The sequence below is a fragment of the Choloepus didactylus genome, chromosome 12, assembly GCF_015220235.1.
Source record: "Choloepus didactylus isolate mChoDid1 chromosome 12, mChoDid1.pri, whole genome shotgun sequence".
Taxonomy (NCBI): Eukaryota; Metazoa; Chordata; class Mammalia; order Pilosa; family Megalonychidae; genus Choloepus; species Choloepus didactylus.
The window spans coordinates 15,674,138-15,699,619 of NC_051318.1; the positions used below are offsets into that span (position 1 = coordinate 15,674,138).

Consider the following 25,482-nt stretch of genomic DNA (forward strand, 5'->3'; position numbering starts at 1 on the left):
GTGCTGATTCTAATTCCACACCACCCCTCCCAACCCCTGGCAAACCCTGACTTACTGAATCTTGCATTTGAGAAAACACTGTAGATCCTATTTTCCTTAACTTCCTTATCTCTCAAGACCCAGTACTAGTTTTTAGCCACATTAGCTTTAACAATTTCTTTCTACAGAAAGACGTAATCCTCTGGTCACATTGGTGTGGTGCTGCTATTTATTCATTCTAGGCTCTTAGAGAGCACAGAGAGAGAATTAGAATTTTCTGAAGTGTAATAACAGGATTCTGAGTTGGGGTTGCCCAGGGGTCTTGGGTTCTCTGGATGATTCTTCCCCCAGTTTTATGCTTGGGATCCACCTCCAGCTGGTTATTTTTTAACCTAGTTGACTCTCAGTACACTTATTTGTGGTTGAGATCTGTGGAAAATCTCTCCAATGTGGCCAGAATCCTTCTGTAACTTCAGTAATGCCACAGTGCTGGGGAACAGACAGACCAAGATGGATTTCAGCCAGGGCAAAGGATGACTTTATAAGGCGAGGAAGCAGAGAAAAAAGCAACCAGCACGGGCTGCGGCAGTGCTGCCACCCTCCCCAAGCCAGGGGCCAGCCTTCTTGCCTTACAGATTTCCCATGGGAAGGCTAATGATAATTCAGCCATGGGAGGGACAAACAGCAAAGCACCAGCATTTCTAAGACAAATGCATCAGGTTAGAACATATATATATCTGGCAAGATTTTAGTTCGTAGGTAAAGGTGGTTGAGTGAGATTTAGAAATGAGTTGACAATATTTCACCTTGAGTATCCACTCAGATTGGGAGCTCAGGGTTGCCTGGGGCTCAGGGGTGAGCGGGCCCATGAGCTGGAGTCCAGGTGGAGAAGGAGGAGGCCACAGTTGTGATGCCTTCCACCGGCTCAGGAAGGGGAGCAGCTGCACCTGTGGCATGGACGTGCCACTCCTGACTTGTCTTCTCAGGGACGCTGGTGGAATTCTGGCTTGATGTCAGTGGGTGGGTCAGCCAAGTTCTAGATATGTATTTGAATTTGAAATCACAAGTGAACCAAGGGTGACCCACACGCTGAAATGATCTTGGGCTCAGTACCTGCAGACAGGAGACCAGCTGTCTGCTTTTGCCGCCACGTGGGCAGCCACTTCCTCCCAAGTTATTTGAGGTTGCTCTGTTTCTGGAGAGAGGTCTAACTCGCCTGCTATTGAAACTTCCAAGCTTCTGAAAGACTAGAGACTTCAGAGTTTTCATGCCATGTCACTCTTTTACATCAAAGGAAGTAATTTCCCTGCAAGATTAAGTTCAAACTCCTTGGCGGGACCTACTAGACACTTGGCGAGCTGGAGCTTGGTCCCTTTTCTGCTCCATTCACAGAACAAGCTGGGCCTTTTCAGATGCCCTCCCCCCCCCCCCACCTGCCTGGTGAACTCCAAGTAATCCTTCGTGGCCTAGTGCAAATGTCACCTCCCTTCTGGGCCTTCTTCTGACCTCCCCGGAAAGTCACAGAATACGCATTCATGTCTTTGCAATTAAGACCCTATTTTACTTAAAATTGGGTCTTAATTGTACTTAAACAAATAAAATAAATACTTAAGTAGTTGGTCTCCCTCCTATTTCACAGTATCTGCTTTTAGCCCTGGCATTGCATTTGGAACAAACTAAATACTCCAGAGTTCTATATAAATGCATGTTGAATGAATAAATTAAGGGTTGATGTAGGAATCAGCCTCTTATTAGAATGTGTCTTCTGAGAGGATTTAGACTGGTGTTTAGGACTTCAAGGGAAACAAAGTCATATCTAATATATGGAGGTGGGGATGTTGGGCTACAGCGTAGGGCCTACTCCCCTAACCTGCTATTAAAAGATTGCCAGGGGAGTGTTTTGTAGATCTTCTGTTTACTGTAAATAATCATCCTAGGTAAGGAAAATCCCCTGCACAATTCTCTTAGCTAAGTACAACCCCAAACAAAACTTACAGAAGACAGCGATTTCTGTTTTAAGTCAGAATGGCAAATGTCATTAGAAATTTAATAAAAGAGTCCTTTGTCTTTATAGACTAATAATTGAAACCTGCTTTGGAGGACCACCCATGATTCCATAGCCAGCAGTTTTGCTGGTGAGTTCTTTAAATTCAGTCTTTTGGAGAGGCTAATTTGAAAGCAGCCATAAATCACACTAATTCAGATGCCACTGCAGGTTTATGAAATGACCTGCCCCTGGCCTGCTCCATCTCTATAGAGGAAACCTTATGACCTTCCTTTGGCTGAAATGTGACAAAACTAATATTACTGTGAATTGCTGACTAGACTCAGTATAATCATATCTCTATAGCCACAGTCCAGGCTTTATTGAAATTTGTTAGATAGTACAGAAGATTTTTGGAAATTCTGACTACTGCTTAGTTTCAAGATGAACGATAAACAGACCTTATTGTGTGCCAAATTTGTTAAAAATCAAATTGGACAATACTTTCAGAAATGAAAACACACAAAATCAAAAGGACATCTAGCCACCTGCAGACACCTTCATAATAGTGATAATGAAAATATGTTGCTTATGTTACTATATAATAATTCACATTTCCCACTAAAGCCTCAAAAGCTTGGAGTTACCTTCTAGGAGAGCTGATGGATTTGTTCTGAGATGTTCATGAGCTCAACCACTCTCCACTGACACCTGAACCAAGGGGCGGGTGTGGGTACCGTGGTATGTGGAAGAGGGAAAAGTTATTTTTTTCTCTCATGGACTCTCAGGCTAAAGCTGAGAGGACACTGTGGTCACTTTAAAATCACTTTCCCCCAGGAAGTTTAAAGTCCTCTCTCAAAATCTAACAATGTCGTTATAAGTTTTATTGAGGCCAAGGAAGGGAGGGAAGAAATCCCTTGAAAGGAAGATAGGAAGGAAAAAGGACTTCTGTTGCTCTGTGGAAGTGCTTTCCTTCCTTCCTCTTGTCCACTCCAATGCAGGAAAACACCCTATGACTTTCAAAAAGAATGAATACAGTCTTCTCTCTTCATGTCATAAAGTGAAGGAAAAAAATAATGGATCATAAAATCTTGGTACCACAAGCTTCTCATGGTGAGTAATTCACAGCATTTTTCAGTAGCACGACAATGTCTGAGAAATATTGCCAGGTCACTAGTGAGGATTTCAAACCACCCTCTAAAGTTTGAGAGGCCAGAGAGGGTTATATCAGAAGGAGGAGAACTTTGTGAGACCTTTATGCTGGCAAGGAAGGAAAACCTGTCTGTAACCATATACTTATGCAACATAAAATCATTTTTTTCATCAGACACATAAAGATACCAGGTAACACTTTTATTCACAAGTTTTAAAAAAGGCATTACAAAACTATTGTGTAAGGAAACGATAATTTACAGATTAAAAAATCCAGTATGCAACATGGTAAAGATGAAATCTAAATATTGACTCAAGCTGAGTGTTCTACAGCCGTGATAGATTTTTTTTTCCTTTTCTTTTTCTTTTTTTTTTTTTTTAACTAGCACAGACAATAGTGCTTAACCCAGGTAATATCGACATTAACACTTTATCCAAAGTAGAAAAATCCATATTTAAAAAGTATATTCCATATACACAAAGATTAACAAGCTGATGCCTTTTCTTGATTGCTCTCCAGATCCGCGTCTCATTCTTGTCGAAGAGCTTCTACAGTGTTAAGAAGCCACAGTGATCACACACACACTCAGCCACATTATCCGATGCAATTTTCTGGCACAGGCCCCCCAGCAGCTTAGTCCATTGAGTGCTGTAGGATATTACAACAGGAAATGCAAATTGGATTTGTTTTCTCAAGTGTTTACAAAGAGTGTAGGTTATAACATTATTGTATATTTCTATGGTATGTGGTGGTAAAATGTCTTCATCTTGATAAAAAATAACCCAGGGTTTTTCAAATGTAGTATCGAATGAAATTCTCCAGTGATCAAAAGTGATGTTTCAGGACTTTTGGACAAAGTCTTGTGCCCATCGATCTAGCTTTCTCCAGCATGTGTCTGTCTTTGAAGTTACAGGGCTCTACATATGGAAAATATATTCAGGTCACACAAAGGAACACAACCCTGGCATACTTTGATCATCCCTTTGTCATAACAAAAATGATCAGATTGCAAACAACGGCACACACATATGAATTATAGTCAAGACACTCAAGGAAACTCAACTTGCATTTTCTTACAGGCATCTTGTGGTCAATTCCCAAATATTTTGGTGAGTTTCCTAAAGGCAATCCTCCTAAGAGTTGGTAATATTATTGTTTATACTAAAAAAAAAAAAAAAGGGTGAGACTAGGAAAAAGTCAACCAACTATGGTTTTCACTAGGTAGCCATGAAAGATTGGGTTTCTATGAGACACACTGATTTCCTATTCACTGAAAGGGATTCAGGTAATGAGGAGTTCCAATCACAGCCGAGCTAATATACATATATCAGGACACAGAGAAACAGCCACATTTTACTAATGTCTAGTGAAGAAAGAAAACCATGGGGTAATAAATGAGAAGAGAAAAATATCCTAGGTTGGATAGATTTGTAATGTTCGGTTAGGCACAAAATGCTGGTTTCGGAAGGGTAATTCCTAAACAACATATCTTGGTGCACTCTCACATACTTTTACAAGTTTGCTTTTTTTAAAGACCAAGTGTGACAGTCAATAGTAACCAGTTAAAAGACAAAGGCCAGATCTGATCACATAGGTTCAAGCAGGGGGAAAAAAAAATCCCCCTAAATTAATTCCTCTCCAGGGCATAAAGATTAAGAGCAAATGGGCCATTCACTGCTTCCTGACTGAACTGGGTTCATTTCTCTCTTAGTCCTAGAGATAAGCCCAAGGTGGTAGGGGACGAGGCACCTGCTCTGAAATCCAACACCATCTGGCTCCAATAGGAGGTTACGTGTTAGCTAATTTTACAAGACTGGAGGGAACACTTATCACATGCTGAGCCAAGTGCTCTCTGGCAATCACAAACTGCTTACCCCAACGCTGCCTACAAAGTGTGCCTTTTTCCACTGGTCCTAAAACATAGGGCAATCACTAAAGGGTACTCGCCTCTGTTATACTTCAATAGTGAGGGAACCTGATATGTTATAATTTTTAAAGGCCTGCATATAAGCTACAATGCAAAAGAGAAGATAATTATCTTTATGGACACCACCTTTCTATGAAAGAGAAATTCTGGAGTTTCTAAGCTCAGTTACAAGGAGAGATGCAATAAATGCCTCCATATCAACTAATTTTCACCAAAATATGCTAATTTTTGCAAACAAGTCTCAACTAATTAGTGGATCTGGATATTAAGTGGTTTTCAGCTCAGGGTGATAGGCCACCCTGTCCTACCACGTTCTCTAACTGTGTTTGTGAATCACAGGCTAAGATTAGAAATGCAGTTCCTGGAAAAAAAGGCATTCCCCTTTGAGTTCTATTTAGGCCAGTTAACTTAATCCAGTAAACCCTAGATTTAAGCAGACAGTCTAAAGTCACTTCCAGTCACCTAAACTATTCAGCTTAGATGATGAAAAAGTGACCTTCGTCAAAGAGAAACGCTCACTTTTGAACCCATTCAACATAAAAACCAAGTCAGGTAATATGATGTCAGCTTTTAGTTAGATAATTGGCTATATGAAATTCTTTCTGAAAAGAAAATGCAAACGAAAATTTATCCTCTGGGTCTTCAGTCTTGTAAAACCACATTCAACAGGAATAAGCACAGATGCATTTGTTTCTTGTTATACGTCCATAATCTTCTAGGCTGCAAACTCAACCCATCAGGCTTTGAAGTCACTCTTGTAGCACAGAAATTTCTTGTTTAGGAAAGATGAAAAGTATCATGAATCTGTCTGGAGTCTTTCCTCATTACTCCTTGAGGTTTCAGCTTACAGCTGGTCTGGCTCAGATGCAACTGGTTGAAAGGCTGAACATGCTGTCGATTTGATTCAGACTTTTTGTCCCCAGAAGCCATGCAAGGCCCAGACCAAGCTCTGTCCATAAGCCTTAGAGAGGAGTGCCGTTTGGATCCGTACATTTCTATTGTGGAAAAATGACAGTCCTTTAAGCTTCCTAAAATGTCAATAGAAAGAAAGCTTTAGAAACAATTCCTTACAAATTGAGGCTCTTAAATTCTATTTGTAAAAAAAAAGTAATTATGCATAACTTTTACTAGTATATGGACAAAAAGTCCACTACAGGTAGCAGTGGACAAGAAGCTCATCCCACGGTGTTCAAATATCCAGGTACCCCTGTGCGGTCGGGGTTACTGCTTCTAGGGGGAGTGGCGGCCGGTAGCCGAGCCCTCAGCTCTCGGGGCTGCTTAAAGGTTACCGGCGGCGGGGGCTCTTTCCCGGAGGCGAGGGCGAGGCGGAGGACGTTGGCCAGAGTCCTCGGCGAGAGGCGTGCAAGGAGGGCGGCGATAAGGACAAAAACACTCTTCATCCAGTAGGGGTATGCGCCAAAGAGATTTATTCAGGGGTGATTACAGGTTATATAGGCTGGTAAGAGGGGCAGGGCTGGAAAGGAGGTGAAGTAGCCTAAAATGGCAATATTGAAGGGAGAGGGGCTAGGATTGGTTCTGAGAGGACGCAGGAGCCGTTGCAGCGGGCGGGGGTTGTTCTGGCCACGGTGCATGCGCGCTGGCGGTGGCAGGAGTGGCCTTGGCACAAGGGAGCATGTGGGTAAGATAAGGAAGTGGGGAAAGGGCAGTTGGGAGAAAGGCGGTTTCCTCCGGCAAGCCTCCCCTGCCAGTGGCATTTTGGGTGAGGAAAAGGGAGCTGCCTTGACCTCGCTCCTCAGGCTCGGGGGGGCTGCAGAGGGCACTCACGCCCGTACCTACTACCCTCCCCAGGGGGTGATATCAAGTCCCCTGGCCCAGGCCTGGTAAGTCGAGGCACAAGCTCAGCTACCCGCAATTCCCCTTTCTTTTCTAATTAGAGGAAGAGGCTTTACCGGAGAGTCCCGCTAAGGGTGAGGGAAGGGGGAGGTCAGGGAAGGGAAAAAGGGGTTGACGGTGGTTCAGCGAGGCTGGAGCTTAGTGTTGGTGTGGTGCCCGGGCGCTTGACAATGGCTCCGCTGCAGCGGGCTGGGAGAAGGTGAGGGGTTTAAAGTTCAGGGGTTTAAAGTTCAGGGGTTCAGAGAAGCTGGAACTCGAGGTGAGAGCGATGTTCAGGTGATTGAGAAGGGCCTCGCGGTCGGCGGGTCGACCGGTGGCGTTGAGGTCGCGGAGGGTTGACTGTCATCTTGGAGTGGGGGGCGTCAGAGGTGGCGAGTCGCTGATACTGGATTTGCACGAACGAGGAAAAAAGGGCATCTGTTTGTTTTCTTACAAGCTGGACAATTTTGCGGATGATGCAGGGTCCTAAGATGAGAGCTAGAATAATTATTAATAGGGGGCCAAGAAAAGGAAGGATGTATGGGAGGATGGGAGTGAAAAAACTGGACCAATAATTGGTGGCTTCACGATCTCTTTTACGCTTTTCCAGTCCCTCTCGGACCCTTTTCAGACTGTCCTCGACGAGACCTGTGGAATTGGCATAAACACAGCACTCTTCTCCTAGGGCGGCGCAGAGGCCTCCTTCTTTGAGGAGGAGAAGGTCAAGACCTCGGCGGTTTTGGAGCACGACTTCAGAGAGGGAATTGACAGAATTTTTTAGATGGTAAATAGCGTTTTGTAGGTGACGAATGTCCTCGTCAACAGCCGCCCTGAGGTGAGTTAGGGCGGAGCCTTGACTGGCTAGTGCAGCGATTCCGGTGCCAGCGCCGGCAAGACCTAGGAGGGAGGCAATTGTAAGGACGGTGATGGGCTCTCGCTTTTGCAGAAGGGCAGGAGCTGCAGTTCTTTCCAGACGGAGGAAGAAGTCTTCTTCGCTGTGATATAAGACCCTAGGGATAAGGACAATTAGGAGGCAAGTTTCTTTATATTCGCTGATGATATTCGTGCTGAGACAGGGGGTAAGTCCTGTAGAGGAGCAGAGCCATTGGGAGGAGTTATGAGGAATGAGAAATTTTGCCGAGCTACTGGGAGATGAGTAGCTGGCACAGGCAGTGAGGTCGGGAGAGTTACTGGAGCGAGGGCGGACGCACTTTCCTGTATAGGAGACTGAATGAAAGGTCAGGGGGACGGCAGAGGTATTCCAACTGCATTCCGAGGGGCTGTCTTCTGTGCTTTCTGAAAAGGAGAGGTTGGAGGCAACGGGCTCGTACAGTGAGGAAGAGATGGAGAGGCAGAGCCAGCAGGAGGAGGTAAAATTGGGGTTGGAGGAGTTCACTGAGGCAAAGGCGGCTTGGATGAGGCTGAGGAGGGGAGAGGAATAACGAGAAGGGGGCAGAGGAAGCTGGGGTGGTGGGGTTGGCGATGCGCTGTTTGCAGCTGAGGTGCGGCCTCCGGATGCGCTGCTTGTACTTGAAGTGCGGCTGGAGGGCTGTGGAAAAAGGGGTTTAATGACTTGGTTGGAACCTATGCTAGAGGGTGTTTTTAATGCAGTATTTTGGCATGGTTGGCTTACAGCCTCCTTTTTTGTAAGAATAAGTGATTCTCGGTTGGCTCCTTTCTCATAGATTTTGAAGCCCCAAGTTTGACCGAGTAACCAGGAGGGATTAGTGGGGAGCTGCACTGTAAGATTAAGATGTGTGCAGGATCCCTTACTTTCTTGGCCGAGCCAGTTAACAGTAGGGAGTTTGCACCCTGTAGGGGCCCACTTTAGGGTAAGGTAATGATCAGGAACAGGAGGCTTCCAATTAGTGGTTAGTGTTTCATACCCCCAGTATGCACAGTGGTACTTGTTGGGGGAATTACAGTATGATTTTTCAGGATTTGAGGATGGGCACATGTAATATTGGGCTTGGGGATCACTTACCTTTTGAGCGCAGGTTTCTTCGACTCTGGAGACAAAGGTGGCGAAAGGCTTACTCGGTTCCTGGAAAAGCTTGGTGAATTTATTAGGCGGACAGGCAGAGCAATTGGCAAACGTGCGTAAGGCGATGCCTCTGAGGACAGTCCAGAAGGCAGCAGGGGCATTAATATAAGCAGATGCATTTAGAAATGCTCTAGTGCCTAAATAGGCTTCAGGGGGATGATAGACTCCAAGGGCTGCGTTTTGCTCACTTTGCTTAGCTGCTTCTGTCTGGAAGTGAGCACGCCAGTCAACAAACTGACCGGGGTTAAAAATTGAACGGGCAAGCGAGGCCCAGTCTTGGGGGATGCAATAGTTCATGGCGAGATCCTGTAGTATTTGGGAAGCATATGGGCTACCTAACCCGTCCTCCTTGACGGCCTTGCGAAGCTGCTTGATAGTATCTAAGTCAATGGGATACCAGTCATGCGGCCTCTGTGGGGTGGGGGCAAGGTTAAGAGGAAAACAGCGAAAAGCACGAGAGAAAGGAGGACACGCTTGCAGAGGACTTGACGCGGGAGTGGGGGTAGGGGGAGCGTTGCCCCAAGGGTTGCCTTGAGGTGTAGAAGGCAGCCAGGGGTTGTTAGTCTGCAGGGTGGGAGGAGCGGCGGCAGCTGCCGGTAGCGGCTCCGAAGGGGAGCTCGCCGGAGGGAGAGGCGGGAGTGGGAGGCCCCAAGCGTCGCAAGATGGCGGCGCGGTAGGCGTGGCTAAGACACAAGATGGTGGATCAGCCCCGCCCTGTGAAAGGGTGGGGCCCAAGGCATAAGATGGTGGACTAGCTCCGCCCTGTGGAAGGGCGGGGTAAAGCATATGCGGTTTCCGGTCCAGCTTAGGGCTGATGTCATCGCCGGAGCATTTCCTCCCCCCGATGGAAGAAGAAGGAGGAAGTTCGCCATCTTGGCGTGGCGCAGTGTTATTTTGCTTTTTGGGAGTCACCTCGAGCGCGTTGTTAATCTGCTCGACTAAGGACTCCGTGTCTGAGTCATGATTTGAATTAGTATCGCTATCTGAGTCTGTTGGCTGGGTTGATAGGGCCTCTTTGGATTTAACGGGGCCTCTATCAGGGGGGAGGGAGCCTTGAAGGCAGGAGCGGATGGTTATCAGAGTGGGGAGCAAGCCGGGAGGGAAGCGCTTGCTCTCATGTTCCATGGAGTTAGTGACTCGATCAATAAGGCGATCATAAGTAACAGGGTCCCAAAGATGGCAAGTGGTGAGCCATGGGTTAAAGGGCAGCAGGAGATCCCAGTATATCTGCAGCTGCCGGACAGACACTTTACAGCTATGCGTATCTAGGAGACCAGCCAGAGCACGAACTTGAGGTGCCTGACATGTAGATATACGATTACCCATAGCTGAGGGGAGAGGAGGGGGAGTTGCTCCCGAGCCGGGCCGGCCGGCTGGCAGGGAGGAGAAGGAGGAGTTGTTTATCGAGCAGAGAGAATGAGATAAACTGTGGCTGCAAGGCCGAAGGAGACTGCGAGAGCGGAAAGCAGTGCCCTTTGGCAACGAGAGCAGTCAGGGGGGGGGCGGTTGCAAAGAGGCACACGGCACCAAATGAGGAAATAAAGATACAAAGAACTACAGCAAAGTAATGGAGGGGAAGAGGGAGAGTGTTAGGAGGAACGGGGGTCATAGAAGTGCGCATACAAGAGGACGAAGAGAGCGTGGGGGAAGGGAGGAGTTCCTACTGGATGAAGAGAGCGTGGGGGAAGGGAGGAGCGGCTTCGGAGCAAAGAACCTCACACGGCTCCGGAAGCGGCGAGGGAGAGGCGGCCCTACCTTGCAGGCGAGGAAACGGGAAGCTGGAGGGGCATCCGGGCGAGCGGGTGACCTGCCAAACTGTCGTGTGGAGACGTTCCTCACACGGGGGCACCAGTTGCGGTCGGGGTTACTGCTTCTAGGGGGAGTGGCGGCCGGTAGCCGAGCCCTCAGCTCTCGGGGCTGCTTAAAGGTTACCGGCGGCGGGGGCTCTTTCCCGGAGGCGAGGGCGAGGCGGAGGACGTTGGCCAGAGTCCTCGGCGAGAGGCGTGCAAGGAGGGCGGCGATAAGGACAAAAACACTCTTCATCCAGTAGGGGTATGCGCCAAAGAGATTTATTCAGGGGTGATTACAGGTTATATAGGCTGGTAAGAGGGGCAGGGCTGGAAAGGAGGTGAAGTAGCCTAAAATGGCAATATTGAAGGGAGAGGGGCTAGGATTGGTTCTGAGAGGACGCAGGAGCCGTTGCAGCGGGCGGGGGTTGTTCTGGCCACGGTGCATGCGCGCTGGCGGTGGCAGGAGTGGCCTTGGCACAAGGGAGCATGTGGGTAAGATAAGGAAGTGGGGAAAGGGCAGTTGGGAGAAAGGCGGTTTCCTCCGGCAAGCCTCCCCTGCCAGTGGCATTTTGGGTGAGGAAAAGGGAGCTGCCTTGACCTCGCTCCTCAGGCTCGGGGGGGCTGCAGAGGGCACTCACGCCCGTACCTACTACCCTCCCCAGGGGGTGATATCAAGTCCCCTGGCCCAGGCCTGGTAAGTCGAGGCACAAGCTCAGCTACCCGCACCCCTGTACTCTGAGAATAAAATTAAAGTTTTCCTAACAACCACTATCAAGTCACCCACTATCTGCAATTAGTTCTTAAGAGATGATGTTATAACCCACTACAAACAAACTATAAACAAAAAATAATTTTACTACTTTTCAACCTCATGCAAAGTGTCCTATTCAAAGCTTGTTTATGTGTTATGCTGCTGTAAAGCATTTGTAGGTGAAGATTTTAGAATTCTTTCAACCCTCTTTTCAAAGAACTAAGATTGATGAATCATGCCATTCTTAAACGCCAAAAGTCTTTGAATTTAGAATTCCATTAAATAATTGGTAAAAGTTTGGAAATAGTCTGGGAATGGGATTTCTCTTACAGTGAACTCACCGGAACATAGGCAGTCATCATGGGGCAGCTACCCTCAGCAAAGTGGGGCCAACTGGGCACATCCTTGTGAAAAAGGGCACAGACCTCACTTTGGGAGGTGACAAGGCGTCAGCCAACTCGCATCACCGAGAGTGAGTAAAACCTTAATTGTTTAATGCAGTAAACCTTCCTGAACTCACTCACCACTAATCTGGCATTGCTGACATATCACATAAGACTTAGTTTATGAAAGCAATTTTTTTCCTAGATCAAGGAGATTTCCTGGAAATAAGAGCTTCCAAAGTACTCTTGATAATAGGAGATCATTTTATCAAATATGCTGATCAACTGACATGACAATAATAACCACATTAACCTACTGTGACAGGCAAACGATCCTCATTTTGCAGTTAAGTAAGTAGACATTTCAAAAGATTAAGAAACTAGAATCCAGGTCGTCTGGTATCTTTTCTAATGTTCTTTCCATTCTTTCAGGTTGAAATTGAAAACGTTGGATTAAAAAAACAACCAAAAGAAATTTTTTTAAGTAAATAGGCTGTCTTCTTTCTCTCAGATATCTCAGCAAATGATATCTCAAATATCTCAGTTCTGTTCCCGTTGGGAGATATTTGAATAATTGATTTATTTAAAAGTAAACTGATTTGATTACATTTTGATTGATTTTAATAAAGTTGAAATGGAGCTTGATTAAAATTGAGTCATATAGACTCAAGAAGGCTCTCACATCTATTTGCTTTATTCTGAACCATGAATATCATTATCAGATTCCAGGCGGTCTTAACCACCCACAAGAAAACTGGTATGTAAAAATACAGTTTTGGGAAACAAATGCATCATGCATTACAAATTGCAGCCTCACATCAAGCAAAGACACAAGAGCAGTCACGGCTATTGCTACCCCTTGTGTATCTCCCAGACATAAATACAGGGAGGGCTTTCTTGAATTAGGAATGAGCCCTGGTCATGGAGCCATGCTAACTCAGCATGAACTTAAGGAGTGGACAAAATTAACTAGAAGCTTTTTGGCTTTGGTTTATAATAGCAAGTTGGTTTATAATAGCAAGTTGCTGAAATCAGTTCCTTTATGAGGCATAAAGGTATTCTCCACCTTGGAAAATCAGCCTGGTAGGGGGAGATCTGAATTGCTTTTTGGAACATAGTAGACTGGGGGGTGGGGGGACTAGCTGAGTTAAACATTGGTGGACCCTTGAAATAAAGAAGAAGGCTGAGACCCCCAGCTATTTTCTTCTGAAGCTTGAGGTTCATTCACCAACTCTCACACAGTAAATTCAACTGAAGAGAAAGTGCTTTTCAGAATCTGGAAGAGATGATCTCTTAAAATGGGGCTTGTTTTTGCTGTTTTTAATTGTCGGAGGGAAATTGAAATTATTTATATTTTAGCAGTTCCTTTCATGACTTCAGAATGTCATATTTAGATTTACCTAAATAATTAGAAGATAATACTTATCTCAGAAAGTTAATACAGCTGTTCTTTAATAAGTTATATTGCACAACTTGAACTCTATTATGCACTAATGAATTATACTGTGTGCCTGCTCATCAGATTCATTTTATATGTAATTATAAACTTTCTTTTCATAATAATTTGAGTTGAAAGTACCTTTACTAAGATCTTAATCCCTTGACAACTGTCTTTGTAAAGAAATTAATATGCCATATCATTATATACTTACATACTAAATGTATTTCTAAAGTTTTACATACATATAGCTATGATGATAGTGTTTATAAAGGCTTCCCACACCAAAAATAAAAATAAACAGAAAAACATGGTGAATGAGCTTGTACTGATATGACTTAGCATCAAGATGTTTCATTCCTTTGTATTACAATTTACATCACAAACTTGGAGACAGGCTACAAGATTATGCTAAGAGGTAATTCTATTTACTGACAATACACTGAAAAACTGTGGTTAGTCAGCTGGTGGCCCAGTAATCCTAGTTATTCACACCTTGCCCTAAGAATACAGGTGCAGGAAGATGCAACCAATGTGCATGCAGGTAACACAAGCACGTTTTTCATCAAAATCAACTGCTGGTCACTTGATATCTAAGGAACTACAGCATCTGTGCAATGAAAATGAATTCATGTTAGAGTCGTTAGCAAGGCATCCAGTTGCTCTTCCGGGGTCACTTGCTGAAGGGGGAGAAAGCTGCCTTCATCCCGGGCTCTGCTTTTCTCTCGCCTTTAAGTTTCCGCCCTGTGTTGGGCAGGACTGTCACCTGCACTGGGCTGCTGGGTTTTCTTGGTCCCTCAGTTTTATCTGGCACGGTCCATCCTTCAGACTTAAGCTCAACCAGCCCAATTCTTAATCTTTGCTTCTTCTACTTATGAAACAATCTAAAGTAATAAAATTAAAGGATGGCTCCAAAGAACAAGATTAGTAAACAATCTTTCCTTACTAGAAGGTGAGCTCAGAGATACATATTTTATGTTTTATAACAGCCTAATTCGCTTGTCTTTCCTCTCTTCACTTACTTCCTTTCCCTTTCCCTAATTTTGAGAACAAAACCAACGAAATGTTTTTTTTGATACAATTCTCTACTGTTTCTCAATGGAACTTTTTTTTTCATGTTATTTACTTTATTTCTACTGAATTTCATTATATGGATACTCCATGGTTTATTCAACCAATCTCCTGCTATGGACATTTATGTTTTGCCAATATTTTCACATTACAAACTACAATTAAGATCTCTATAGACACTATTTGAACATGTCTTTAATTATTTACTTAGAACTGATAATGAAAATTGGAATTGCTGTGTCTCAGGGTGTTTATATTTTTAGAGTTCTGGATCCCCTTGCGGAGTTGAACTCCAGAAAATCGGAACCATTTATATTTCGACAAGCAGCATAAAACCATGCCCAAGTCTCTTTAATTCTCCCCAAATTAATCCATAGATTTAGCATAATCCCACTTAAAAATTCTAAAGGAATATTTGGAGGAAATAAAGATTTGGAATATTTAGGGCACACAGAAGTATAAATGATCCTAAAGTTCATCTGAGAAATAAGTGTGCAAGAATATCCAGGATAAGGAGGGCTTATCCTGTTGGGTATTAAAATTTATTTCCAAGCTTCAAACAATAATGGAAATTTTTTTAATAATTAAAAAAAAAGTACTGCAGAATTGAGATCCATACGTAACGTATGTATTGATCTAAAAAGAACATATCCGCACTCACACTTTAGATTCAGTTTCTGGTCCAATCAGCTACGGATATAAAATCCAGTGGAAGCAGAGGCCCCCTCGGGACAGGTGTCCATGCAGCAGGGTTTGGAGCTGCCTGAGCAGCCTGGGACCCTGATCTGGGGCAGGGAGGAGCAAGCAAGGAGAACAGCACGATCTGCGCAGGGGAGGGCCTTGAGGGACCTGTGAGCTGACTTGTTGCTGACACTCTACCCTTTTATACTCAGGGCTGATCTTGTTCTTCCCAGGAGAACTTATACTGACAGTACATGTGCTTCCATTTAAGGAAGTATTTATGGACAATGTGCTCTCCTGGTTCTTAAGGCCATACCCTCATCTGGAGGAGAAGAAAGACATGGTGTCCAAGGATCCCTAAGAGCTCAGTGCCTTCAGCTCTGCAGCAGGCCAGAAAGCCCCCATCTCTCTGCCTTCCACCACCTCCCCCTGACTCTGACTTGAAGCCATTCTACCTGGAAGGTTCTTATGTCACATTTGGTCCCAGGATCATAGCCACCAATCACAAACTGATCCGTCAGTCAAAGCAGAGATCCAGCAGACAACAGCACAAGAGGGAGGAAGGAATCCACTGAGGAGATCTAAATTCCAAATAACTTGGGAGAATGAAGATTAGGAGTTGTCTGCAAGATGCTCCAGTAATTCATCTCTCTCAATCAGGGAAGGAGGCAGGTGCCACTGTGCTGGGTGGTTGTATTTACAAAGAAGAATCAAAGAATGTAGCCACCCTTTATGGCCTTACAGATCAGCTCAGTTTTTTAAAAAAGAGACAGAGAGACTACAAATCTATTAAAAATGTCTTCTTATACCATAGAAGCTACAGAAGATGGAAACCCTTCTCATTAGGTTCCCCCAAATTTTAAGGGTGGGAAAAGAATGTCCATTTCCCAGGGTCTACCCTAAGCCAGTGCTGGTTCACACAGTCGTCATTCGGTGCCTTACCTGGAGGGGAGTCTGAACAGTTAGGTTAGTGATCTCTTCACAGTCGTGACCTTGCTGGCTTCTAGTGGTTAGTATGTCCTGGGTTTGTGCTGGTTCTGCCAGTGTGTTATTTTTTGATACATCAGTTGTTTCTGTTAGGTTTTCAGAACGAGTTTGAATTGGAGCAGCTCTGCCAACCAAATCCTGACTACTGTCTGAATCCAAAGATGTTGCGGTTTCATTTTCTGCATTGAGAGCACTGATATCTTCTCCGGTGAGTTCAGGATAAGATTCACAAAAAGAGATGCTGTCTCCACAGATGGGACTTCGCATCAGCGGCCAGGCGTCTGAAAATTCACCCCCGATGGAGGGCGAGAGGGACCCGAAGAACGTTGGCATCATCTCCCCCACTGGGCCTGCGGGTCTGGACACATTTCAAAGACATCTTTACACAGTGTACAGAGAAGAAAAGCACGACTGCAAAGCAGCATTTCAACTATAATGTTACGTCTTCCAGATAAAATAGTAATTTATTGAGAAGGAATTCTATGGCTTCCCGTTGTTAAAAACTTGCCTTAACACAATAAGTTAAATTACCCAATTTACTTTTAAACTGATTTTTTATACCCATTTCTAATTATTATAGTTATACTTAATCTAATCTAAAGCATTTACTATGTCACAACTAAGTTTCCTTGATTGCAGTTTTAAAAGTCTATGAGACCAGGATGTGTTAAAAGTTCCTTACTGATGACAGATGTGTCACAGATCATGAATATGAGGGAAAATAATATTCCTGGAGAGGAAAGTGTAAAGAATGTTCTTTGGATTATCAGCAACCTCGAGAGACCTACTTAATTCTTGCCAATGCCCCCAAATCCAGAATGTCATTAACAATATTAAAAAAAAAATCACCATCAGTGCACTGAAGTCCTCAGAGTTTTGCATGAAAATTGGTAAGCAAGTAGAAGGTCAAGGAATCTGAAATCCAGCTGATGAAAAAACCACCGTTACCTGTCCTGGAGCATGGCCTGGGGATGCACGGCACAGCCCGGTGGCCGGTCTGAGCTGCAGGCCTCCTCCTGGCCCAGGGACGGAATCAGATGCACAGGCCCTGCAGAGGCCAACATGGGTTTTAAACACAAGCCTTTTCTTTAGGAACTTTCCCTTTAATAGGACTGCAACATTCTTCTTTTTGAAAAGCTAGCTATTTTCCTTTGGCTGGCTTTTTGGGAGGGGGAGGGGGTAGGAGGTTTAATGTTTGGTAATAATTGAGCCAGTGAGAATGCATGTGAAATAAGACTCTTGTGCACTGCTGATGGTGGTGCAAATGGTAAAACGTCTCTGTTGAGTGGTCCAGGCATAAAACAAAGACCAGAGAAAAACAGTCACACCCTTTAATCGAACACACACACCCCCTTTTTTTTTTTTACGGCCAGGACTTCAGGAAGATGTTTAGGAGGGGTTGTTGGCCATGTTGTGGAGAAGGATGATTCATTATAGTGGGGATAGGAGTGAGAAGTGTAAATGAAATTTCTACCTTGTGTTGTTGAATATAAAAAGTGGCAAAGAAAGTTTGTATTACCTTTGCCCTTCTTTGCCTGAGTTAGAAGCCCATTTCCAACTACTTTTCCCAACCTTCATTTCTGCTGATAGCCCAAGAGGCAAGGATGGTTTATGGAAAACTGTGGCAGAGACCTCCCTCCTCTCTTTTATTCAAATCAAAAAAGACTTGAAAATGCACACATTAATTTTCAGTTGGAATCCAACAAAGAACAAAGGCTACAAACTTCTACACTACAGACAGTTAATATTATTTTTAATCAACTGACTCAAAACAATGGAGGCAAGCTTGTCTAAAAAGTTATCAAAAAATTCTAGAATGTTCATGAGATGCTTATTTTCATTTTAATACTTAGAAGAGACTCAAAACACCCAACCTATTGATGGACAGAAGAGAATATTTTAACAAGATTGGCTTTGACTAGAAAACCAGGCATAGCAACCTAGCTGGGAGAAGAATGAGAAGAGTTCTTTGTCGCTCAGATTTCTCAGTTCCTTTTGTTCCTCTAGCAGGCCCATAACCCGAATGAACCTACCACAGGTCTGCGCTGAGTCCCAGCGGCACTGACAGCACGTTCTCGGGCCGTACTCGTTGAGCCTAGGCCTGTCAAAACATGACAGCTCGGAACTGTTGTACCGAATGTCCTGTGATCTCACAGACCCTAAAGGACAGGAAGAGAATTCTGTCAGTGGACACAGGCTTCTTTACCAAGGAACACCCACCAATATCACAACGCAGACCCGTAGCCTTCCAACTTTTAAGTTTTAAAGAAAAAAGATGCCTGTCATTCAAATTTCTTCATATTTCTTCTTATATTGAGGCACAGTTAGGGAAATAATTTATTAAGAGAGCTCCAAATGTAGGGTACTTATGTGGCCAGAACTTAGAAAGTTTTTTATTTTTATCTGGTGGTACTGGGACATCACAGCTGGTTTCATATCCTTTTAAAGTCACGCCACCCCTCAGTCCTTCTCCCCAGAAGGGCTGCGAGTTTATGCCCACGTGCGCCTTGGTCCTCCACCAGCTCACTGAACCTCCTCTTAAGTTTCTGGTCAAACTTGAATGGCAGTGATGATAAACTCCCTTCACCAAAATACTAAGAAATATAAAGAGCTCAAAACTCACAGCTGGGTTTCTTCTCCATGAACTGCCTCTTGCAGTAGATGACACAGAGAATGAGCAGGGCCAGCAGGACGGTGGCCAGGGCACTGCAGATGACAGCGGCCAGGGCTGTGTCCCGCGGGCTGGAGGCCGTGGATGGGATCTTCACCAGGTTGACCTTGATGGTACCTGAGAACCACAGGAAGGAATCAGCAGGCTCTGAACAATCCAGGAGATGCAGGGCTTAGACCCAAAAGGATGGTCACCTTTAGTAATGGCCTTTGTGTGATATAAATAAAAACCGAGAAAAAAGAGTGCTGGGTGTTTTAAGATGGTTCATTCACAGCCTTCTCTGCCTCTGTACCTTTACCCCAAAATGTGTTGGATATGCCTCTTCTCTTCCCTCAACACTTGGGACATACAGCCCTTAATATGTTGTATTGCGGTAATTCGCTTTTAGGTTCACTAGACCAGAAATTCTTTGAGAGCTGGGAATTTGTCATCTCCATCCTTGTATCCTCAGCACTGAGTACAGTGCCTGGCACACAGTATGTGCTTACTATTTCTGATTTAATTGGAATCAGACTAAGATAGATAAGCTTTTAAGATATGCCATTTTGGGTAACTTTAGGAAAAACGAGCTGGCTCCTTCACGACCCTACAGTAGGCCCCCAATATCTCAGACAGTAAACATTTTTGAATGCCTTAGCTGTAAAATTACTAAAAAAACATCTAACTTTTGGAGAAAAGACTTGTTATAATATGGAGAGGCAGGCATGGTACTGTGAGAAGAAGAAAGTCTAGAAAAAGGCACTATTTTGGAGGGTGATATAATGTCGGGGTTAAGAGCAGAGATTCTGAAGCCTCTTGCCTGAGCCCACCATGAGATGGGAGCCCTTGAGCCAATTACTTAATCTCTTTGGGTCTCCATATGGGCGTCTGTCGCCATGGAGATGATGATATCCCTGCCTCTTCTGGCAGTCGAGAGGGTTAAATGAGTTGTCCTGAGAGTGCTAAATAATCATTAGCTACAGCAGTGATAGTGATTATGATTAGCATTTGCATTCTCTTTAAGGGTACTGAGATGAACAACCTTGTTTAAATCAGAAATCTATATTCAGTGGAGTCACATCACGTCCTATTCAATTAACACCAAATGAGTTTGAGAGAGAAATGGAATTTGTATAGAGGGCGATTATGGCTTTTTTTCCACCCAACTGGAAGGTGACCCACAGTGAGCTGAGGTGGGACCTCTTTCTGCTTCAGCTGCTCTCAGCGTCTTGTTGAGCTCACAGGCCATGAACCTTCCACTCTGCTGAGGGTTACTCCAGACCAGCGCTGGCTGATAGAAATGTAATTCTAAGTTGTTAAGGTGCCACATTAAAAACAAACAAACAAACAAAAACACTAAAAAGCAGGAAAAATTAATTTTAATATTTTACTTAACCCAAAATATCTAACATATTATCATTTCAACATGTCTTAATTAGGTATTTTACATTCTTTATGGCATACTAACATTTCAAAATATACTCATAGCACATCTCAATGTGGACTAGTCACATTTCAAGTGCATGAGAGCCACCTGTGGCTAACGGCTATCAAATTGGACATTGCAACTCCAGAGATTAGAGACTTGTACCTATATCTGTGCAACATGGCTTGTTGTTTGGTGTCTTTCTCCTTGTCCCTGACTCCACCTTTACCACCAAATAAGATATGTCTCCACTGTATGTATGGAGGCTAGAACCAGAAGGGGAACTTTCAGATTGATATTATTTCATCATAAAAATAGGGTAGTAGGAGCTTGCAAAGTCGTCATCTTGGAATGTGAGTTTTGGTTTTCTAGGCTCAGTGATTCAGGGCCACACTGATAAGAGTTCTTGACTGACACCTGGAAAGGCACATAAGCATATGCCTTGGGCTTGGATAAATAGGAATCACAATCCAGTCACACATTTTAAATGACATTTATTTGTAAACATGTTTAATATTTATAAAATGTATTTTATCACTTAGAGCTATGCAGAGATATTATTATAATAATCAGATAGTGCACATTAAATGTTCATCTCTTCATACAGCAAGTTAAACAAATTAGGTCCCTGACCTGATGCAGATTAAAATCTAAAATAGTCTCCATCAGTGGACAAATTCACAATAGGATGTACGAAGACAGGCACAGCTGTACAAACACAGACAAATAAGTAACTAAATAGGAATTTATATCCCATGCAAGTAACACAGCAGGCTACGTTGTGGGGGTGGGGGGGAGTGACTTGGAAAATGGAAGATTACCTTTTTGGACCAAATGATAAAGTTGTAAAAAACTGCTGCTGCTTTGATGCTTGTGAGAAAGGCAGTTTATTTCAGGCTGAGAACTGGTTTCTTTAGCTTAAATTTTCAGTCAAATAACCCAGCCCCACTCAATACAGGGTTTTCGAATGGCTTCCATCAAAATGAGGCACACTACATGATTTGAGTGGAAGAGCTCCAAGTTCCTAACTGTTGTAACTATTAAGTTAGGGTCACCCACTGATAAAGCATTATAGATTCAGAAAAACCCGAGTAAGCATAAGGATTTCAGGTTCAAGTGGAATTGTGATTGGAGTCCTTTAATTTAAATTCTCATTCTTTAAACTCTTTCTGAAATGTGTTAATCTATTTGCGTTAATATAAAAGGAATTGTTCCCAACTTATAAATATCCTCAAGTGGGGCTTTTATTTTTAATTTGGTGGTTTATGACTCAGGATTTATTTTCTCCAAGACTATAAACACAGAAGTCTTTTTAATGCATTTCTTTCTGAGGTAGGGTGCTGAGGTTGTAATTTCAGTGATATCTAATTGCCATAATAACATCATCTTTAAAGGAGAGTACATCCAATATTCTCCTTCTCTAAACATCTCCCCAAACAAGAAAGATCCAGAAGCTTTCTCTCTCAATTCTTGGACACCTATTTAAGAAAAAATATCTCGTTCACTCAGTAACCTTCTCAGAGAGTCCTCATGGGAAGCAGAACTCTGGAACTAGCATTTGGAATTCTTGTTTATAGGCACCAGCTTCTGACACTTACAGTGAATGTAATCTTTTTTAGAGTAAGTGGGCTCATCTCTCTTAGCTTTACTTCTCATATACAGCAATATAGACATAAATATGGAAGCTATGGGAGATTGGGCTGAATATCATTTGATTCTAGAACATTCCCCAAAATTCTCACATACATTCCTGATAAAAGCCTGTTTTTAAAGATTCATTTTAGACTTGAGCAGTAAAAGAGGACATGACACGGTGTTTCCGGCTAGATGAATTGATTTGCACTCTATTAAATTCTGGTTAACTAAGCTGTTGGTTGACTGAGAATTCCTCAAAAAGGACTTATCTACCACAAACGAAAAAGCACTGACCTGGTGTGTGGCTGTTGCATGATACTGAGATAAAGATTCTTTATAACTGTTTGCCATGACTGAATTCCCTGTCCACAGTTCCCTGGGCATACGGAATGCCTGACAGGAATTCTCCTCATACCTCATTATTAGGATTCTGACCGTACTTAGAAGAATCAGGAATAGGACTATTCACATTCTTTGGAAAGTTTTTAACTTTTCCAGCACACAAAGATATCTCTCACCATAGCCAAACATGTTATTATAGTCTACCATAATCTTAGCACTATGCTTTGGTAGTTGACTTCAGAGCAAGAACTAGTCCCTTAGCTGTGACTTTACATTCCATCCCATACATTACATAGCTTCGATTTTATATTATATGTTTCCTTGGGAGTTCAAAAACCAGTTGAGGGCGGGGCAAGATGGCAGACTGGTGAGCTGTATGTTTTAGTTACTCCTCCAGGAAAGTAGGTAAAAAGCCAGGAACTGCGTGGACTGGACACCACAGAGCAATCTGTCTTTGGGCATACTTCATACAACACTCATGAAAACGTGGAACTGCTGAGATCAGCGAAATCTGTAAGTTTTTGCGGCCAGGGGACCCGCGCCCCTCCCTGCCAGGCTCAGTCCCGGGGGAGGAGGGGCTGTCAGCTCCAGGAAGGAGAAGGGAGAATTGCAGTGGCTGCTCTTACCGGAAACTCATTCTACTGATTCAAACTCCAACCATAGATAGACTGAGACCAGACACCAGAGACTCTGAGAGCAGCCAGCCCAGCAGAGAGGAGACAGGCATAGAAAAAAAACAACACGAAAAACTCCAAAATAAAAGCAGAGGATTTTTGGAGTTCTGGTGAACACAGAAAGGGGAAGGGCGGAGATCAGGCCTTGAGGCGCATATGCAAATCCCGAAGCAAGGCTGATCTCTCTGCCCTGTGCACCTTTCCTTAATGGCCCTGGTTGCTTTGTCTATTAGCATTTCAATAACCCATTAGATCTCTGAGGAGGGCCGTTTTTTTTTTTTTTTTTTTTTTTTAAATCCTTTTTGCTTTTTCTAAAACAATTACTCTAAGAAGCTCAATACAGAAAGCTTCAAAGAATTGAAATTTGGGCACGTCAAGTCAAGAGCAGAACTAAGAGAGCTCTGAGACAAAAGGCAATAATCCAGTGGCTGAGAAAATTCACTAAACAACACAACTTCCCAAGAAAAGGGGGGTGTCCGCTCACAGCCACCATCCTGGTGGACAGGAAACACTCCTGCCCATCGCCAGCCCCATAGCCCAGAGCTGCCCCAGACAACCCAGTGTGACGGAAGTGCTTCAAATAACAGGCACACACCACAAAACTGGGCGTGGACATTAGCCTTCCCTGCAACCTCAGCTGAATGTCCCAGAGCTGGGAAGGGGGAGCAGTGTGAATTAACAGAGCCCCATTCAGCCATCATTTGAGCAGACTGGGAGCCTCCCAACACAGCCCAGCAGCCCAGAACTGCCCTGGGGGGACGGCACTCACCTGTGACATAGCACAGTCATCCCTCAACAGAGGACCCGGGGTGCACAGCCTGGAAGAGGGGCCCACTTGCAAGTCTCAGGAGCCATACGCCAATACCAAAGACTTGTGGGTCAGTGGCAGAGACAAACTGTGGCAGGACTGAACTGAAGGATTAGACTATTGCAGTAGCTTTAAAACTCTAGGATCATCAGGGAGATTTGATTGTTAGGGCCACCCCCCCTCCCCGACTGCCCAGAAACACGCCCCACATACAGGGCAGGCAACACCAACTACACACGCAAGCTTGGGACACCAGTTGGGCCCCACAAGACTCACTCCCCCACTCACCAAAAAGGCTAAGCAGGGGAGATCTGGCTTGTGGAGAACAGGTGGCTCGTGGACGCCACCTGCTGGTTAGTTAGAGAAAGTGTACTCCACGAAGCTGTAGATCTGATAAATTAGAGATAAGGACTTCAACTGGTCTACAAACCCTAAAAGAACCCTATCAAGGTCAGCAAATGCCACGAGGCCAAAAACAACAGAAAATTATAAAGCATATGAAAAAACCAGACGATATGGATAACCCAAGCCCAAGCACCCAAATCAAAAGACCAGAAGAGACACACCTAGAGCAGCTACTCAAAGAACTAAAGATGAACAATGAGACCCTAGTACGGGATATGAAGGAAATCAAGAAGACCCTAGAAGAGCATAAAGAAGACATTGCAAGACTAAATAAAAAAATGGATGATCTTATGGAAATTAAAGAAACTGTTGACCAAATTAAAAAGATTCTGGACACTCATAGTACAAGACTAGAGGAAGTTGAACAACGAATCAGTGACCTGGAAGATGACAGAATGGAAAATGAAAACATAAAAGAAAGAATGGGGAAAAAAATTGAAAAACTCGAAATGGACCTCAGGGATATGATAGATAATATGAAACGTCCGAATATAAGACTCATTGGTGTCCCAGAAGGGGAAGAAAAGGGTAAAGGTCTAGGAAGAGTATTCAAAGAAATTGTTGGGGAAAACTTCCCAAATCTCCTAAACAACATAAATACACAAATCATAAATGCTCAGCGAACTCCAAATAGAATAAATCCAAAAAAAACCCACTCCGAGACATATACTGATCACACTGTCAAACATAGAAGAGAAGGAGCAAGTTCTGAAAGCAGCAAGAGAAAAGCAATTCACCACATACAAAGGAAACAGCATAAGACTAAGTAGTGACTACTCAGCAGCCACCATGGAGGCGAGAAGGCAGTGGCACGATATATTTAAAATTCTGAGTGAGAGGAATTTCCAGCCAAGAATACTTTATCCAGCAAAGCTCTCCTTCAAATTTGAGGGAGAGCTTAAATTTTTCACAGACAAAGAAATGCTGAGAGAATTTGCTAACAAGAGACCTGCCCTACTGGAGATACTAAAGGGAGCCCTACAGACAGAGAAACAAAGACAGGACAGAGAGACTTGGAGAAAGGTTCAGTACTAAAGAGATTCGGTATGGGTACAATAAAGGATATTAATAGAGAGAGGGAAAAATATGGCAAACATAATCCAAAGGATAAGATGGCCGATTCAAGAAATGCCTTCACGGTTTTAACGTTGAATGTAATGGATTAAACTCCCCAATTAAAAGATATAGATTCGCAGAATGGATCAAAAAAAATGAACCATCAATATGTTGCATACAAGAGACTCATCTTAGACACAGGGACACAAAGAAACTGAAAGTGAAAGGATGGAAAAAATATTTCATGCAAGCTACAGCCAAAAGAAAGCAGGTGTAGCAATATTAATCTCAGATAAAATAGACTTCAAATGCAGGGATGTTTTGAGAGACAAAGAAGGCCACTACATACTAATAAAAGGGGCAATTCAGCAAGAAGAAATAACAATCGTAAATGTCTATGCACCCAATCAAGGTGCCACAAAATACATGAGAGAAACATTGGCAAAACTAAAGGAAGCAATTGAT

The 25,482-nt window shown here is 43.7% G+C and overlaps 1 protein-coding gene across 7 annotated transcripts in view; it reads right to left on the reverse strand.

Annotated features, from left to right (window-relative positions):
* Positions 1–3,401: 3,401 nt before the first annotated feature.
* TNFRSF19 (TNF receptor superfamily member 19) overlaps positions 3,402–25,482 on the reverse strand; it is an 85,455-nt gene continuing 63,374 nt past the window's right edge. For 5 of the 7 annotated variants that reach the window (XM_037800185.1, XM_037800183.1, XM_037800188.1 and 2 more), the window contains 4 exons: positions 18,645–18,809; positions 18,055–18,180; positions 16,970–17,069; positions 13,901–16,379 (listed from right to left, as the gene is read on the reverse strand). In XM_037800185.1, coding sequence (XP_037656113.1) covers positions 15,950–16,379; positions 16,970–17,069; positions 18,055–18,180; positions 18,645–18,809 — 821 coding nt within the window. In that variant the 3' untranslated portion in view covers positions 13,901–15,949. The other 2 variants (XM_037800189.1, XM_037800190.1) reach the window with 2 other exon arrangements.